At 40.5% G+C, this 19,125-nt stretch overlaps 1 protein-coding gene across 1 annotated transcript; it reads left to right on the top strand.

Moving 5' to 3' along the window:
• The first annotated feature begins 6,728 nt into the window (after nucleotides 1–6,728).
• On the top strand, nucleotides 6,729–18,890 carry LOC107186846 (elongation of very long chain fatty acids protein AAEL008004-like). Its single transcript, XM_015574791.1, has 4 exons — nucleotides 6,729–6,893; nucleotides 15,617–15,868; nucleotides 16,017–16,260; nucleotides 16,765–18,890. Exons 2-4 carry the CDS (start codon nucleotides 15,617–15,619, stop codon nucleotides 17,265–17,267), a joined length of 999 nt encoding a protein of 332 aa, XP_015430277.1. The 5' UTR covers nucleotides 6,729–6,893; the 3' UTR covers nucleotides 17,268–18,890.
• The last annotated feature ends 235 nt before the right edge of the window (nucleotides 18,891–19,125 follow it).

Below are 19,125 nucleotides of genomic sequence, written 5' to 3'. Positions count from 1 at the left end.
GACCTTGGGAAACCTTTCGTGGTCACAACCGGTGCGATGTCCTCCCGTACGACGCAAGAAATCACTGTCGGGAAAACTTGTACCTATAACACTAGCCGCCGAGATTATTATATACCTTTTGACTTTTCGTTTCGCCGATACGCCTTACTCCGATCACGAGTAGACCGGATGTTTATTTCGATTCCCATGAATACGGTTACACTGATAATGAATTTTCAGTGGTCATAAATGGAGCGTTATCACCTGTCCCGATGTTTTTCATCGATATTAGGTAATACCGATTTCAGGGTTAGGTATAATAACAACGGTTATAGAGGATGGTAAAAAAAATTTGGGAGACTTTCACACAGGGCAGATTCTACACATAAAACTAAGACAAAAATCAAGATTGATGGAATTGCATTCGAGGATTCCTTTTCGAATTATTAATTGTTAAAAGTACGAACAAAATACGCGTGAAACACATCTGACGCGACGGGTTATTCTACTTAAGTAGCGCACTCGTCAATTGTTTCCCGAGTTCCTTTCATTCATTTCACGTTATTTCATCAAAATGTTCCACATTTTTATTAACACCTTGTATACCTATGCCGAACCACGATCTTGGTTTTTATTTTCATTTTTCTTCGCTCTTTTGTATTCTATAAACACTGGTATTTTTTTATATGTTATACAGTATTTTTTATTGTAATCCATAGACACTGGTATTCTTTATATATTATCTTATTGTTAGTATATTGTACGCACGTTGAGTTTATTGGAATCCGCAAAATCATAGGTTTAAAATAATGTGTGTGTGTAATCCGCGATGAGGAAAAATGGTGACAAATATAGCAACAAGATATGTGCTGTCTATTAGGGTTAATGAAATTTAATGCATTATGCTAAGATTTTATCTACTACGCGTGATTTCGTGCTTACTCAAAGTAGAAACGGTACGTAGTAAACAGACTTTGTCCACCCGATTGATATGCGAAGTGGACTTCCTATTTCACTTCGATTTTCTTGTACATTCCCTAGTTATGACTAGACTGCGGATCTTGGTGGAAATTAAAATTTTTATGGATCACTTTACTGAACGGAAATTTGTTTTTCTTATTAAAGGTTTTTTTTAATTCAATGTAAAGGAAAATTTATGCTAATTTATACGAACATTTTCACTGCACTGCATTTTACACATTCATATTTGCCATAAATGCATGAAATCCGCAATCAACTTACGTGTTTACAAAGTCTTCGAAATTTACATTGAATATATTTTAAATCGCATAAATGTTCAAGTTCTGCAAGAGGTCGCGACTGTGAGTTTTACGATACATAAAACGTCCCTAACATTTGACAATTTAAAAGTGAGCTTTCAGTTGTACGAAATTTGTGGCTTTGTTTGACATAAGGATAAATTCAGTTGAATGTATACAGTATGTAAAATACAATCAGGCTCGGTGGGGAGAGCTACTTACTTTTAGGTACTATTGTTAGTACAGAAAAACTTTTGTATCAATTCTGTATTTATCGTGTAAACTAAATTCAATATTGAACTCCTGGCACCTTCCAGCTTTGGTCTCAAGTAACCTTATAACAATTTTTGTCGTAAATCTAAGTGTCGCTTTGCAAAACTAGAAAGGAAAAAAAGACCACGTCTTCTGTACGATAGGTAAAGGAAGCCCTCTTTGGTCTTTGTCCGTGGAGTGGCCAGCAGCATCCACGCGACATCGTGCACGGGCAGTGTTACGATCGTGCCGCGAAGAGGTCATCGAACGTAGAACAAAACGCAATCGCCGCCGCCACAAGGTTCCTGTTCTCGGAGACGAAAAACGACAGGCGATTCGGAGTGTATGGGGGAAAAAGGAACTGACGGTGCGTTCACGTTATTAGATGGGTGTCCAGGACCTTGGGAACTTCCGTCTCCGTTTTATCCACCGAAGATGCTGGACCCAAGCTAATCATTTAAATTTGCATGTAAAATGACCTGTATATCAACAGTACAAATACTAATATGATATTTATATTATAACTAACCTGCGCCTTTTTGGAAAAAGTATCCCAATGATTTCCCAGCATCGAAACTAATTTCATTGGCGGTCGAGCAGAGAATCACAGTCCACACCCGAGAACCTCAACTATCTGAATAATATTCATAGAAACTTGTTATTAGTTTCATTATTAGTTTACATTCAGCATAGAAATTCGTTTTTATGAACTAATGACGTCAAGTTCGACCATCAAGCAAACATGTAAATCCGTCGATAATTGCATTGTTATACATTTGATGTACTGGTTATGTTAATCAATTACAATTGTAACGTTATGTCACACTCAGAAACCGATGATGAACGAATTGATCTCCGTTTAACTATAATATTTATGTTTTACTTCTCGATCGATCGCGTATATTGTGTTTCGTGAATGCGATACGAAAGATTCTGGGATCCTTGAGGCTTTCACCGTAGCCACGAGGTTAGCATTGCTCGTGGCTTCCGGATTTCGACCCGCGTCCTCTAGAAAAAAGAAAGAAAACGATTCCAACGTTTTCCCAATGTCACCGATTTGTTTGATTTCTGTGGAAGCTGCGCGCGACGAAAGCATTCCTAAAAGAGGGCGCACACTTTGGCAATATTAAAAGTTATAACACGCTCGCGCGCGGAAGCACGTTAAAACAACTTGTGAAACGTCGACGAGCAGTGATTTGTATTGTTTTCATTGACCCTACCCATGGTCGTCGTTTTATCGCTCGTTATCCCCCTTGCATACATTCGCTCAAGATATAAACACCTTCGATCGATGATCGTTTGTTCGTGCGAAAAGGAGAAAAAAGTCTCGTAGGCGAAGTGTTTACTGTTCGTACCGATGCGTCGTGAATTTTTGAGGAGGCGTCTCGAAGATTGTTACCCGGAAAGAAATCTCTATTGAAACATTACTTGACATTATTTTTTTGTTTCGAGCTCGTCGTTCGAATTCGACGACTCGAGTCCAGCGTGCCATTGATGAAGTTTAGTATTCCGTTTCATTTAACCCTGCTGTCCTCGTCGGATCTATATGACTCGAAATGAAGATTATATTTCGATAGATGTTATGTTCTTAAGTATTTCATTTTAGTATCCAATGTACTTACATTTTACGTCTACTTCTTGTGTATTTCCCATTATTTGCAAGTTCGAAATAATTTTATACTACCGTGGATGTTATATGGAGCAACATTAGAAATTTTATCATTTAACAAATCAAAGACCGATTTCTTAACCTTCTACAAGAATAAATGCCACTTGAATATGGATGAGGTAACAGATTGATCGATAAAGAAAATTCGTACTTCCAAACGGTAAATTTGAATGTAAACATTCAACGCTTGAACGAACTAAGTTGTCCACTTCATGAATATTAAAGCAACGTCACACGCACGAGTATTTTAAAATATGTCTCAAACGATAAGCGAGTGTTGCACGTCGTGCGTGACAAAACGATGCCCCGGTGGTTGCTCAACGTTTGTCCGTCCGACCAAAAATCATGAATTGATCGTGTTTCCTCGTGAGCCTATCGGTTCCGCCACGTGCGGGCCACGACTCGATTTTTCACGCGAATGTAAACAAAACATGCCGGAAATCAAGATGATCGTCGAGTAAAACGGTGTGTACGCAATACATAAACGGCAATGACTATTATGTATCTCGTTCGTCAGCGAACATACGATCGTCGACCAAGGCGTAGCGTCGCAAAAACGGCGCTGCGGACCAAAACATTGCGCCTCGCGTCGCTGGCCGCCTAATCGACAGTTAACATTTATTATCTTGGCCGATTTGTACTTTAGCATAAACCGATCGATGGTTTTATTACTGTTCCGCGATTTCAACGGTTTACCATGAATAATTCACTATTGACCCGACGAACGACGTAGTCGTTACAAGCGCAAACCTATCTGGTGTACGGGTTAAAGTCTCTACGTCACGGAAGACCAACGACGATTCCGAAATACGACGAGAGGCAGACTTTGCTCAATGAACACTGCGTCCGTCGATCGTTACGCAACCGATACCACGCAAATATTTTTCACGTGGATGTAATCTGGCTATCGGTGGCTGCCCGTGGAAAATTCAAATCAAACACGACGCCCGGCAACTTCGTTACTTGCACTGCTCATTAGACGTTTCCGCGACATCGTTATTCAGAGACCTCTAATCAGTACGAAACTGTTAGAAAAAAAAATTTCCTGGAAACGAGACGTCAGTGAAGTCGAACGATTGTTATAATGTTATATTATCGAGCGTCCGAAAGGCGCTTCTGGATAATGATTAAAGTAGAATGTATACGTTTTGTGTTCCGTGACACGCGAGGTATATTTAGGGGATGAGTTGACGAGTTAGCGCTCTATGATGATGTCTCGTGAATATATTGTACAATGTGGTCCGTTAATGAAGACAATCTGTTTTTGAATACTCGATAGAGGCAAAATAAACTTTATTCTTTTTTTATAATAATAACGTTAAAATTATATACAACGTTTAACACATTTATGCTAATAGCGTGACAGAAATAGACTGTATGCTGTAATAAGAAACCTATAAATCAATTTGCCGACATTTTTGTTTTATGTATGTTCCTTTTTTACATATGTATATACGACAGATTTTAATCTCATTACTTCAGGTAATATATCATTTCAATGTATTAACCGTTTTATGGTAAAATTGATATCTTCTCTGTTAAATTATATACTAGTCTTTGTTGGCATTCTTGTCTCTTAAACATTGTTATGACAACCACTATGGTTGTATGCTTTTATCTCCGTAATCTACCGCTGAATCTGTATTCAAATCGTCGAATTGTGGACATTTTTGTCCTTTTTGTCTAACTTATAGCCCGCGTGCAATGCTGCTTGTTCTGACCTGTAATTCCATTTCGGAACACAATCCGTTTGTACATATAGAGGGTTAAACGCAGTAACATAAGTTACCACGAAAATATATTCAATTTGTGCTTCTTTCGAAGATTTTTTTAAACAGATTCTGAACATACTAAACGACTATCAGAAGAAATAGTGTATTTGCAAAAAGACTTTGGCTGCACTAAAGAAACTGAATCTGTGGGTAGTTAAGACGTCATGTCCAGAGATGGGCAAATCCAGTATTTAGATAAACAGTTTCGAATAACGAATAAAAGTTGAAAAAATCTACTTCGTCATTTTTAATTGATTGTACCCAGGATATTCAAATTTGTACAATAAAATATGAGTAGACACTTGGCGAATGGTTATTTAATCTTATTAACTGTTTGAAGGTCAGCATGACGATCTTATATACTGCTACTTTTCACTACGTATTATTCGAATAAAATCCTACCGAACTCTGATCGTATCCCAACAACCAATCGAAGGTCGACTCGCGACTCGTCCCGAGTACCCTGTTTACAGTTCATTGACGGTATCAAAGTACTTGCTCAAGGTCGCCGGCAAAATCGAACAGCTCGCGCAATTATCACAAGGTCATGAAGATCAATGAGAAACCATTTATACGCGTGCACCGATATAAGAAAGGTGATCGGTTTCGAACACCTCTCGCGAAGGTAAGCAAGTCCCCGGTCACCGAAACGCCAAGCACTCATCATTCGGAGACAAGGTCGAACCGGACAGACGCTCGATACAAGACTCGTTTCATCGTTTCTGAACGAATTTATCCCTTAATCGTGCAACGTGCATTACGAAACACCCTGTGCAACCAGGTAAACGGTAGTCCTCGACCGCATCTTAATTGCTCTCGCGATTCAAACACGCAATCGTCGTGCTTTTTATCGTGTATAAATATGTTACAAGGAGATCACGTGTAACATTACGATTCGACTTTAATGGAAATTCGGAGGTAAGACAACAGAGGATGGTTGACCAGTGTACTATCCAATAGTAATCGTTCTGTATCCCTCTCGACTCATAATTAAATCAAGGTAAACAGTTTAGTGGTTGACAAAGTTTCGCAATCGATCGGTCTCGATTTTCGCTGTAAGTACCACACGATCCGATATTGTTTATCCACGTAAATGGCCGAACGTGACACTTGCCGTAATCACCCTCCGACTACTGTTTATTGAAGTCCTGATATCACCGAGAATTCCCGTATCCTAAACGTCCCTTTCTTCTAACCACATTGAACCAACGATATCACCGTCCAAGTACCGCAAGATATCACAGGAAAAGTATCGTTGAATCGACCGAAAACCACGAAATTATCACTCTCGACTACAAATGCCTCGCACTGTATATTTTCAGTCTACAGCCTTAAGAAACGACTAACTGTAAGGGGAGTCCTCGTCGAAGATCACGAAAGATTTTCGACGCACGAAACTGACCAATCACATGGTGGCGTGGCGCCGATTCGCTAGTGTTATGCGTGACTCGAATACGAACAAACAAAAACGATCGGTGTCCCATTGCCAGATATACGAGAACGCGTCACACGTCGGTCCTGTTGGTTGAATGAATCGCGAAATTTTTCGTCCGAAAACCCGGCGATGACACGGGCAACCCCGCCGCGGGTCGACCCTTGAACGATCGAGAACGATCGACGGCGGGAGAACGAAGGCGTCACAGAGTAGGCCCCTGTGGAGGGAGGATGGTGGGGCCGGTGTTGTACCCCACAACACCACCGGCGAGCAACGTGCAGGCACAGGTGTCATGGGCTTATGCCGATATAAAACACGGTATTCATTCCGGGGGCTTCAGTTTCCTCGAAGGTGGTCAAGCACGAACGTGCTCTCCTCGGCGCTGGACAACACACAGACCGGACCAAGAAGTCCTCCCCCTCTCCTCCCTCACAGTGGTGATCGATAGTCTCACGGAACCAGGATTGATTACGATTTCGAAAGTGATCCGCCGATTCTGAGGAAGACAGTGCCCTTCGATTTTCACGGTGAGTAGAGTCGTACAACGTGTTCGTTGGTTTATAACGCCGCCTGTGAACCAACCAGTGATTTTGTTCGTCGATTTGTGTGATTACAAAGACTGAAAATCGAATTTTGTAGACGTTGCTCTCGGTTGACTGTCAGGTGTCGGAGCTGATATAGGAGTTCGATTTTAGACGCGATAGTAATGAGACATGTTCGGTTGTACGTCGAATTTCTATTTATTGTGGGATCTTGGAAATGGATTTTTATTTATAAAAATTTTCTTGTACTAGTTTTAGAAAACCGCTCAAATTATTCTGTAATCATCCATTAGCTTCTTGGCAGTTTCGGAATAGTTCAAAGTCGTTTTTAGATTCTGTGTTTTCAATATTTCCAATGTAAACAATAAAATTAGTGAAGTATTTTATTTTATATCTACTTAGTTTCAGTAAATTGGCTTATGGAAAAATGTAAGTTTGCATGCACGGTTCACGTTTAGTTCTCGATTTGGGAAAGGAAACATTTTTGAAAAAATACGATACGGGTATAAGAAAACGAAAGATACATAATAGCGAAGATTAAAAAGAACAAAGGAAACTTATATTCACCGTTACTAAATTTTTCATATAAATTCACATTTACAACACAACTTTTTATCTAATCACTAAATATCTTTGATCTTGTATTACAGTATTATTCAGAAACAAGATTCCATCCGTACTAACTTCGTAATTGGTATCGATGAACATGAAATTGCAAACACTGTATCTTTTTTAATTCTCCGGAGTAAAAACAAGAAACATCTGTAACAGATGCAATGAGATGGAGTGCATTTTAAACCTCTCTAACGTGTAATATATATATTCAAAGAAAATGCGGAGCGACGATAAAAACTTACATAAGAAATTGCAGAATCTTACGCGAGACTGTTTAACACACGACGGAATGTGTATGTTTGCCAAATTTAGTCGTAACGAAAGAGAATTAGCAAGGTCGTGTTTGAGCTCTGTCGGACGAAGACGACTCGGCGAATAAAAAAAAAACACAAAATTGCAGAATTTTTTTCGGTTGTTTATCCTAAGGACTGCAAGTAAAATTAATATCATTTCTTTTTATTGATTTCATTTTTAAAGAAAGTATGTTGTTTCGAAATTGTTTTTTGAGCTTACAAATAGAAAATGTTTGACCAAGAAGAGTGTAAAACCGAAATAAGCACATTGCAGATTGCATAAAATCCTAATTACCTTTAAATGGCGAAAAAATTATCATAATCGAAACAAAATGTCTTATATCATCGCTGTTCAGTCCAATAACCTTTGTCAACCATGTTACGACTGAAGATTCCCGATTCAAAATCGCCTTACTACATTTTCATTGTATCTGATTAAAGCAATTAAGCGTCACGCGCAGTCTGCTGCGATTCTCTTCCGAGCGTACACTTATCCCGGATCTAACGATCGATTCTTTTCGATGGGATGTCTTATGCAATGGACATCGTCAATGAAAGTCACGATTTAATTGCGGGATTTCTTTGAACGTGCACCAGGCACGATTTATGCCTATTCGGCCTTCTTCAAAGAACTTTATGTGATAGTTCCACTGCATATTTCTTATTTGACAATTCTGAAAAATTATCTCGGATTATTTTCGTATAAAATACATTAACCCTGAAACTGTTTGACACGCGATTCTTAACTTCCTATGAACTTTCAAGGTTTCCAATCAATCTGCCTCCGGCCATTTCCAGAGTGTGGACACATTTCTCTCAAATTGGACGAAAAAGTAGATAATAATTGTTTCGTCATAATATCACAAATCAAAGAAATACTTTGAACACTCCATAGCCCTCTCTTCATTTGTATTTTTCGTTGATAAGGTTTCATTAGCGGTAGCTACTTGCTGAAAGTGTAATTAACAGAACTGAAAAATGTATTGTTGCTAAGGAAAGTCACATTGAATACACTATGCTAGTGCTACAATGTGTTCGAGGTATTTCTTTTGTTCCAGACTGTGCGACCTTGCAGGTCACTGTGTCTGACACCGTTGAATTCGCCTTTACAGTCGCTTTCGTGCAATGTGAAAGACATTTTCTACAATTAAAAAGGTTACATGTCACCTTCGTTATTCGAAAACTATCGCCAACTTAAAATAGATGTAATCCATCGTTTTACCGATTAATAAGAACAACGAAACATTTCCTACTTCCATTTTGTTTGTATTATATACTTACCATTTACGACAAATTTGGCTAATGATAATGTGAACACCCTGTAGGCAAGGAATTCTACTGAATGACTCATCAAAATATAATTTCCATTAACGGCTAAAATTTCATTGCCGTTACCTTTATTTCGCTTGCTCTGACACAATTTCAGGATCGTATAACAAATGTTCTTGTGCCATAAGACCATGAAGTTTATCCGAACACTGCGTCAGAAGCATAATTCCCTGGCGTGCATTCTAAACTTTCCATCAGAATTCCATAATTTCCACGGTGACGCAATTCGCAAGAACACAAAGAAGGGATCACTATCCACACAATGACTCGATCACCGTCCGGTCGATTATGATCAAAGTGCAAGTTCACCGATTGTTGATCGTCTGTAGCATATTTGGGCACAAGTGAACCAAATGGTGGACGAAAAATTTTTAGTCACCTAGTTCTGATTCCATCAGCGACTCAAAATCATTGAGAATTTGAATTTTTGATTTTGATTTGGAGTGTTGTACATCTACACCGACTAATGAAACATTCTTTAATGTCATACAGAAAGTTATAAGGAAAAGCATCTTCATTCAGTATTGCCGAGTCACTTTTAATTAATGTCCCATTAAGTCACGGAGTCTCCAAATTGAAAGGAACCAATTTATTCTCTGACAGTTCGAGACCTTCTCAATTTATGCAGATTTCCGTTTGGCATAATTTACAGTTCGTAATTGCTGATGAGTAGACTGCGGATTTTTATGCAAAATCACATTTTAGAGGGTTGTTCATAAAGACAAAAAGAAAAAGAAAAATTTCTTTCTTCTCCTGAATATCTTATTGGGGTCAAAAGAAAATAGAAAAACTCGTTGCAAATGACGAAAGTTTTGTCGTTCCTTGTATTTCACAGAGACCTATAGACTATAAATGCATATAATCCGCAACCTACTGATGAGTTAATATCACAGTTCATGTATTAAATCTTAAATTGGTATAGTTTTCTTGCGAAAGACGTGGTACGTAAAATGGTTCCACTGAAGAAGCTTCTACTATAAAAAGAAGGAAAACACTAAAATCTCCCTACTTTAACGGAACAAATCTAGATTCGTTTAATGTTTGTCCCTGTACAAATAACCCGAAAAATGTGATTTTGCGAAAAGCTTAACAATATAATAATGTTAATTTTCAAAATTACTTCCCTTTTTAAAACGAAAGTTCAATAGTATGAAACCACTACATTCCGAGTTCTACGATCAGTTACGGTAAACCACGTAGACACATACATCCAATGAAAGTTTTACACATCTCGTCCCCCAATTTAGCGACCGTTTCGTTCGGAATCGCCAATAGGCTTCGGTAGGACGGTGACAAAGGCGCGGTTCACTTGCGTTAGACGATAGTATACACGCACTGCGAAGATGCACCTGACCGGCCAGCAAATGGCGCTTAACAAGCGAATCATCATGGTGGTGGGCTACAGAGGCAACCGATTCCAATTTCATTACGCGACGCCTGTACCGCGCATCCTTGCGTACCACGCGGCTTTACATTGCAAAAATCCATCTCCTAAGACGGGCTGTTTCGCGCGTGCCTTCTCTATCGCTCCTCCTACTCGTTCGTCCGCGGTGATTTGAATGCGCGCGTTACGCGGTTTGCGGAAACAGAGATAATAAATGTGACAATAAGGGGACGATATACGAGTCATTTCCTCCCGATGGACCTTGTCGATGATCGTGGCTGGATCCACAGCGAATTCCGAATGGCCTATTTAACGAATTGTGAACGGTTAATAATGATACTGATTGGTAGATTGCAGATTTCATGTAGATTGTTAACCAAGTTCTGTGGATTTTTTTTAAGAAGTTGGGAGATTTATGATACTTATGATTAAGCCGCCTGCATAATTAAAGGCCTAATGGTATCATTAATTCCAACACGGTTCTTATTTTATTTCAGACCCGATGGAATCTTGTCTTCTTTTTGTGAATGGTTGTTTTTGTCTCGAGTTTCCGTAAATGAATTTTAAAAACACGATATTTGTATAAATATCCGCAGTTTACTGATCAGTAATGTCCATTCGATGATACCGTGTGTTGCTCGGCGATAAATAAGTTCAGATCAGCAATTACCTATAGGATTAAGATTAACATACTGATTAAGAAATTACGATCTCAGAACGCACGTACTATAAGCTAGATCTCGATGATCTCACGCGTTGGGAGAAGAGTCGAAGATGCTAATGAACGAAAAATGGAAATACAAAGAAAAACCCGTTTTCTAGGGAATAACCGATGTTAACAATCGATCCGTGAGCTCCTGGAAGCATTGCTTCCTCGAACTTGCTTCCTCGTTGAACTTTGAGTCTATCGACACAACTTCTACAACCGCTGCGTTTTACGATCCACTTCCGGGCGTTGTTTTTTTTCCCTGCACAGTTAACATCGTCCGTGTTCGTTATAAATCACTCATTCGGTTCGACTCTATTGTCTCCTTTCGAGTCGATCCTTCTGTAATATATTGCCAGTAGAAGTAGCCTGTCGGGATTTTACAAGGCGGCCTCTGTTCATAATTCTTAATCGATGATTTATGAAGGATTAGCAACGACTAATAATAAGATACATGATTCGAACTCATGTCTCAATTATCCGCGAATCCTTTGATTAGCGGAAAATTCCGATGATGTTCGTTCGAAGAGCGACGTTACAAAATTTTGAGACTATATTATATCAGAGACACGAAAGCGGTCAAAAAGTTTTTTTTCATTCCGTGGTTGCAGCAGCCAGCGAGTTACGGAGATGCGAACAGAATTCGAAAACGGAGTCGCACGAGCCACCGGGGGAACCTCTTGTGAAACAAAGAGCAACGTGGAGTCACGTTCTGGGTGATATTAAATCACGATCGGAAATTTCTATTCCGATCAGCGGCTGGGAATTATGGGGATAAAGAGAATTACAAAATGAAATCGTAAATTTCGGATGCATCAGCTGGTTGGGAAACAAAAAGATGATTGTTTGAACGTCCGGCGCGTACGCAATTACCTCGTGATCTCTGAGCCTCGTACAACGACTCCCGCAAGATCGGCGTGTCTGCTAAAAAAATCGATGGCATTGATCTTCGTGCACGACTAGGAATCTTTTCCCACGTAAACTTATATTCTCTCGAAGTTGATACAAATATCATGAAACTATAAGAAGAGCAGTTTTACAAGAAACGACAAAACAAGGAATCTATTAAAATTCTTGTAGTCTATCGTGGAACTTCTTTTCGTAGATCGTAGAAATTCGGTAATGGTTACTTTGTGTTCCTACCTCTTCACTTTGTGTCTTTACCTGTCCCACACACGTCAAATTTGCCAACTGATATACGAATAGTGAGTGCAAATGTACAGTATTTACTGAAATTCGGTCCCAAGTAAATTGTCATATCGTACACGTTAGATAACCATGTGACGCTCGAGTCCAAAGTTTTCAGGATACTAAATCAATCGTTACAAACAGAATATTTCGATATAGATAACCCACAGATGAATTATCAAGGCATTCAAAATCACAAACGAAGGACGTTACGGGGTTATCGGACGCCGAGGAAACTAAGTACATACATCGCGATCCTACCTTGCCCGTGCAACTAGTTACGCGAGATCTTTATAGATTGAGAACCGGTTAAAAAAATCACAGGCATTGATCTCCAGAGCGTCGATGGAATTTCTATTCCAGGGGACCAGTCGTGGACGAGTAAACAGGATTACATGTTTTAGTGGCCGAGATCGAACCCGTTCGGTATGATTTTTCCTTGGCGGGAACGAGTACCATGGGCAGGCAGTAGCTGCACCATTTTGCGAGGGTGAAGCTGCTTTTTCATCTTGGGAAAATCGTCGACTGTCGAATCGGTTAACGGTCCGCGAACTAGTTTTACGTAAGACAAAAGCGAGACGGATCAAAACGATTAGTAATGATTAATAACAGTGTTCAACAAGTCCCAAAAATTATGGATTCTGATTCGCTGACGACGAAAGGGAAACAGGGTCCGTGAACCGGAGTGAAACTACCGGTGTCGTGTTGCCCGAGTAATAAGTGTGGGTGAACTGATCTTTCGAGAAAACATTAACGTAACGCTCTTGGAAAAAGTTGTCTAACGGGAAATACCGCATAGCTGACTTCGAAAAGGTCTGTCGTTTTTCTTTCATGCACTAAAATAGAGATACCTTAAACTTTAAACGTTTTTTTTTTCTTTATAATGAACAAACTTGAAAAGTCTCCACGGTTTCCTATGATATTGATTTAGCCATACCAACAGGAAAGTCATTTTAAACTGTTGACCGATTAAAACAGGATTAAAAAGCAGAGTTGGGCAGAATTTTATTTGCATAAGACATAGTGAAACAGTAACAAAATCGTCTAAAATTGATATCCTAATGTAATAGTTACTAAGATTAAATAATTGTTTGCAAGTGTCTACTTATTCAAGAAAAAATATTATTTTATTATAAAAATTTGAATTTCCAAGTTTAATCGATTGGAAATGGGGAAGTACATTTTCATCTTTTACTTGTTATTCCAAACTCTTTAACTATATAAGAATATTGCCTATCTCTGAGTAAAAGTAGTATAACGCGATTAAACGAATGCGAAATATCGAGGAAAATTACTTGGCAGAAGAAGAAATCATAGTAACGTTACGGACGGATAATTTATTCAATTCATTCGAATATTCTAATTCCGAACAGATTGATTCTAATCGGCGTCGACGAAAATAGTAACGCTTGTCTATCCGACAGCGATTTAAACGAATCAATGTTCGGAGATCAACGACCGAGTACCCTTGAAGTCACAGTGTGACCAAGAAATATAGAGTACTCAGAACTTAGATAATACATCACGATTGTATTAAAATCACTCGACATTTACTTTCGTATGCGACACGATGCCTATGCCAGTAAATACCGGTAGATTTTCAGTTTCGCCAACAAATAATTCGCAAATGCTTTATTTTTACGAATGACATCGTAAAGATTCAAGACACAACAATAAATACTATTTCATCGGTAGCTTCCAATGAAAGAGGTACTCGCGGGGAAAAAACAGGCTTGTTCAAATCATTAATGTCAACGAAACTGTTCGTTCCGTGGTACATCATGGACTATGTAGCGTCTTCCAAGTAATTTGCATCGGCAATCATTGCAGTTCCAAGGCCGGAAAACATTTTTTAACTGAACAATCCACGTATTTCGTCCTAACGAACGCCAGGATTTTAAGTATTGTCGTTCGTTCGTTCGTTCGTTCGTTCTACGAATTACACATATGCACGTACTTACGCCGGGACCCGCTAACGAATCGATTCCGTCTTTGGTTCCTTCGCGTTTCGCAACATTTCACGTGGCCGCCTCGATGTCCTTTCGCGTCGAATACGTAATTTGCATTAACATTTTTATGCTATTCGCTAAACACACACTGAACAATCTTATCCGACTGTTTAATTCGATTTCAAAGATATTCGAACCTTGGACAATTTATCGCAATGTTCCGAGCACTCGGAAACATTGAGTACTTAACAAATAAAATGGAAATATATTTGAATATCGATCGTTTCCAGAGAAAAAAGTGCATTTCGTTTATACGCGTTAGGTAATTCGATTCCAATGGAGGTTACATGTAAGATTGGGTATTATATTCGTTACTTATTCAGTAGATAGTCGAAATTACTATGTTATTGGCGGGAAGAAGTAGCGTAGTTGAAGGGTTGCATACTACTTGGTAAATTTATTTCAAGTACTGAAATTAATGTTAAACCGAATGTTAATTTGTCTCGATACCGAGTGATAGGAGGCCCATTCCCTACGTCACTTTTTCCCCTAACGTAAGTTGAGTATGCTCTTGAGAGTATGTCTGTCAGTCTACGGTTTCCTTGTCTCCCAATACGCAGAATCTTGACCAAATTCGTGTTTGTTTACGAAAACCAGCGGGTCGATGAAATTGCCAAGCCGACACGTGATTTCGGCGTATAAGGCGAAGTTTTCACGAGACGCACCGTCACGTACGAGGCGCGCGTGCCCCGGCCAAACGATCCGCGCGTGTCACGAGATTGACAGATCGGGCGACACCAGACGAGAGGTGTCAACGACGGTGTATAATTTCGATGGTCGATAGAAATTTTCAACGAGGGAATTTCTGACCCCGTCCGATTCGGTATTCGCGCGTCTCTTCGCGCACTATATTCGAGAAAATTTCGTCAGTGAAAGTGGGAGAACTGCGAAGCGAAATTTCGTCACGCTGGATATACGGGGCGATCCATAGATCCCCAGACGGTCGTCCGCCTCAGAGGAATCGCGACTCGCAGAGTACAATAATGCTCGTTCAAGAGTTCGAATTTTTGTCCACTTCAACGCCCGCCCCTGTCCCCGCCAGCTCTTGGAACTGGGTTCTCGACGAATTCTGGTCACATCTACCACCCACATAAGTATCCAGATAAGACCCCAGGCCCCGAAAGCTTAAGAGGATACTTACTGTATACTTTACTAAGGATGGCAATTATTCCGTTCAATTCCAGATGGCGCAGGTCATACAGAGAATATACGATGGCTACAGAGATCTCATGGACAACAAGAGTGACCCGAGGGTGAACGACTGGATGCTGATGAGCAGCCCGTTCCCCACTCTGGCCATCTGTCTCTCCTACGTTTATTTCGTGAAAGTGTTGGGTCCCAAGCTGATGGAGAATCGGAAACCTTTTGATCTCAGGAGAGTGATGATATTCTACAACCTCTTCCAAGTGATCTTCTCCACGTGGCTGTTCACCGAGGTAAGCGAACTTAGTCGACGAGGTTGAACGTCCTCCGTTTTGGTTCAAAAAAGATCTGTGATTCGAGACTCTGTTGCGTCGTCGACCATGAGGAACTTAAGATCCTGGACAGAAAAAGAATTTATCGTTCCTTCTTTGTCCGCCGTAGTCCTTGGTGTCCGGATGGGGAGGTCAATATTCGTTCCGTTGCCAACCGGTGGACTACTCGAACAATCCGCTGGCGGTACGAATGGCCCACGGTTGCTGGTGGTACTACTTCTCGAAATTCACCGAATTCGCGGACACGATCTTCTTCGTTCTGAGGAAAAAGAACAATCACATCTCGACTCTGCACGTGATCCATCACGGATGCATGCCCATGTCCGTTTGGTTCGGCGTCAAGTTCACTCCTGGTAAGAAGACAACAAGCCTTCCGGATATCGATTAACAGCACGCGCTTCCTCGGTTATTTTTTTCCTACTTCATAATCATTACGGAATACAGTGCTCACTCGTTACGTCTTACTCAGATGTAAAGTAGACACTACATATAGTTTCTATTTAATCCTAAACAGGATTCTTCCCATTCGCGGTAAGTATTAGGTATCTCGGAAAAAACTGATAAACTGTTCGAAGCATACGATAGAATCTGATCGTATGCTTCGAACAGTTAGATTAATCTGAAAATGAGTAAATATTATCGATACTCGAATAAGAGGATTAAAAAATTCAGATACGATTCCGACAGACCTAGCAATTACTCGTACAAAATTAACGAAATATTCCCTTATCGCTGATATGATTAATTCTACTCTAAAAAAATTACAAATACAGTCGACGATTCAGTTCATACTTTGAACGATCTTTCCGAATCGACTTGTTCTCCGCTAACTTCAACATCTTTTTTCCCTCTAACAGGCGGTCACTCGACCTTTTTCGGTCTCCTGAACACGTTCGTCCACATCGTGATGTACTCGTACTACCTTCTGGCTGCTCTCGGCACATGGATCCAGCCGTATCTCTGGTGGAAGAAGTACCTGACCAGCCTGCAGATGGTCCAGTTCGTTCTTGTGATGATCCACGCGTTCCAGCTGTTATTCATCGACTGCAACTACCCGAAGGCGTTCGTCTGGTTGATCGGTTTACACGCCGTAATGTTCTATTTCCTGTTCCGCGACTTCTACGTCGAGGCATACAGGAAGAGAAAAACATCGTTGTCGTTGAAAAAAAAGGAGGCGGAGGCGGCCGCGGCCAGGGAAAAGAGCAGAAAAGAACAGATCGAATCGACGTCAACCGGTGTCGCCGATGCGAAGGAGAACGGCTCGATGTACGCGAACCAGTACAAAATGGCGACCGGTTACATCTCGGACAACGGGCTGAGGAATCGTGTGTTCATCGACAACCGGGGTTTCAAAGAGTAAACTCCCTCGATCCTCCTCCCCCTCCCAGTATCGTGAGGATCAGAAGCGCTCAAGCCGTACAGAGTCCCGAATTCACCGATCGTTTGCTAAATCGGTGACGTCTGTCCGCTGGATTCTTCGTAAAACTTTATCCATACAAACACATCGTGGGTATACAATACGTATGTATATCAAAGATATTTCGTCGAGGACGTCTGGAATGATCGCTCGCGACCAGTCCTGTGGCCCAACGAGAGAGCGTTCCCTATCCTCGAATCTCTCTAGGCCAGCCGACTGGCACGCCGGTTATTATCCTGCACGCAGGATCCGTGCGTACGAAATGACCATTTTCACGCTTTCTGTGCGTGCGTGTGCCTGAGCGTGTGTGTATATGTGTATGCATGTTTGTCCCGTCGTGGATATGAATGTACCAAAATGACCGCGCAAGTTTTAGGGTAAGAACGAGACAAAGAAACGTAGCAAAAGCAGCGAATCACCGTGTCGCTATTTCTTCGAGTAGCATCCGAGTTAAGCCAGATTCATATCAGCGATCAAAGGTACGGTTCGAACACGCTCAATCTGAATTTAGGGTTACGTGTGATTGATAAAGGCCGCTGCCTGATTTTGACGTGATCTGACCGTAGCGTGACAGCTAGTGTGAATTCGGCTTTACAGGGTTCGATGCACATAATCGATACGCGACGTCGTTACGATTTCATTTTCACAAAGATTCCCAGCGTGCGTACGATAATTGATGGTAGCGGCACTGCTATGAAAGAACGACATACACCGTATCGCTGGTGCGTATCGAGTCTTCGAGATAAGAGGATTGGAAAATTTTAATCTTAAGTTCCTCACTTGTAAATTTAGCAGTAGTGTTTCCGATCGATCCGCAAGATCGAGCACGTTACGCCGAGCCAGTGATTCGTTTCGATACGAAACGCTGCACCCTGTACACATACCGATTTTACGAATCTCATCGCAGACACGTCGCCGCGACGTTCCAATTGCTCAAATCACTCGATTAACTCCTGCCCTCGTAACTTCGTTACATCGAGAGAGTTATCTTCCATTGTAATGCGTGATCGCGACGTGGATTCGATGACAGCCAAATTGGTTATCGTAAGGCTAAAGGTTTCATAGACAACGGTTTCAGCCGGAAGACCGAGTTCATCCTTTTCAAATTGTTGTTGTACGTGTTCCATTGATTCTCAAGGGAAATGTAAAACTCCACTGAACGCCCAGATTAATACCGAAAGGAATCACTCCACCCGGGCATTACGGAACAATGGACAAATTACATCCGCGAAGGAATCGTCAACATCGTGTCGATCGTAGACGGAGTCCATTTCGCAGAACTTTCGTAACGTACGAACCACGCCATGGAACGATAAAACCGAAACGTTTGCATACTTGGTCGATTCTTCTGACGCAACACTTTTTTCATCTTTAGAATCATTAATTTTTGTTTAAGGAAAAATTGTTGTTAAACCGTGAGAATGTGTGGAACGTGGTGCCCCCGATTCGAACAAAAGAAAAGAGTTGCATACTCAACGTGATGAGTAACTCACTTTCAACATGTAGAATAAGTGATTTTGTATGATATGGACAACTCGTTGCTGACAAAAAATGTATTTATTTTACGACGAATAAATTGTACTGTGTTTTTAATGAACGTATCTGTTGGATCTTTGTTGTACATAAATTATCAACTGGCCTATAAACTATGGTCCTTAATGCTTGAAGATGATAACTGGAAATTTTTCTAGCAAGGAATGGCATACTGAAATGGTACAGGGGCTTCTGACGCCCCCAAAGCATGGGACTGAAAATTACATTGCATATTATATCTATTCTTATATTTACGAATTTTACATAT

Source organism: Dufourea novaeangliae, unplaced genomic scaffold (assembly GCF_001272555.1).
Source record: "Dufourea novaeangliae isolate 0120121106 unplaced genomic scaffold, ASM127255v1 scaffold81, whole genome shotgun sequence".
NCBI classification, from domain to species: Eukaryota; Metazoa; Arthropoda; class Insecta; order Hymenoptera; family Halictidae; genus Dufourea; species Dufourea novaeangliae.
The sequence above is the reverse complement of the archived record's forward strand: the minus strand, read 5'-3'. Positions and strand labels throughout refer to the sequence as shown.

Excerpts from the sequence above, each read along its gene's own strand:
- LOC107186846 (XM_015574791.1), top strand. The coding sequence starts at position 15,617 with ATGGCGCAGGTCATACAGAGAATATACGATGGCTACAGAGATCTCATG. Across the intron at positions 15,869-16,016 it reads CCACGTGGCTGTTCACCGAG|TCCTTGGTGTCCGGATGGGG; the intron begins GTAAGCGAACTT and ends TGTCCGCCGTAG. Across the intron at positions 16,261-16,764 it reads CGGCGTCAAGTTCACTCCTG|GCGGTCACTCGACCTTTTTC; the intron begins GTAAGAAGACAA and ends TCCCTCTAACAG.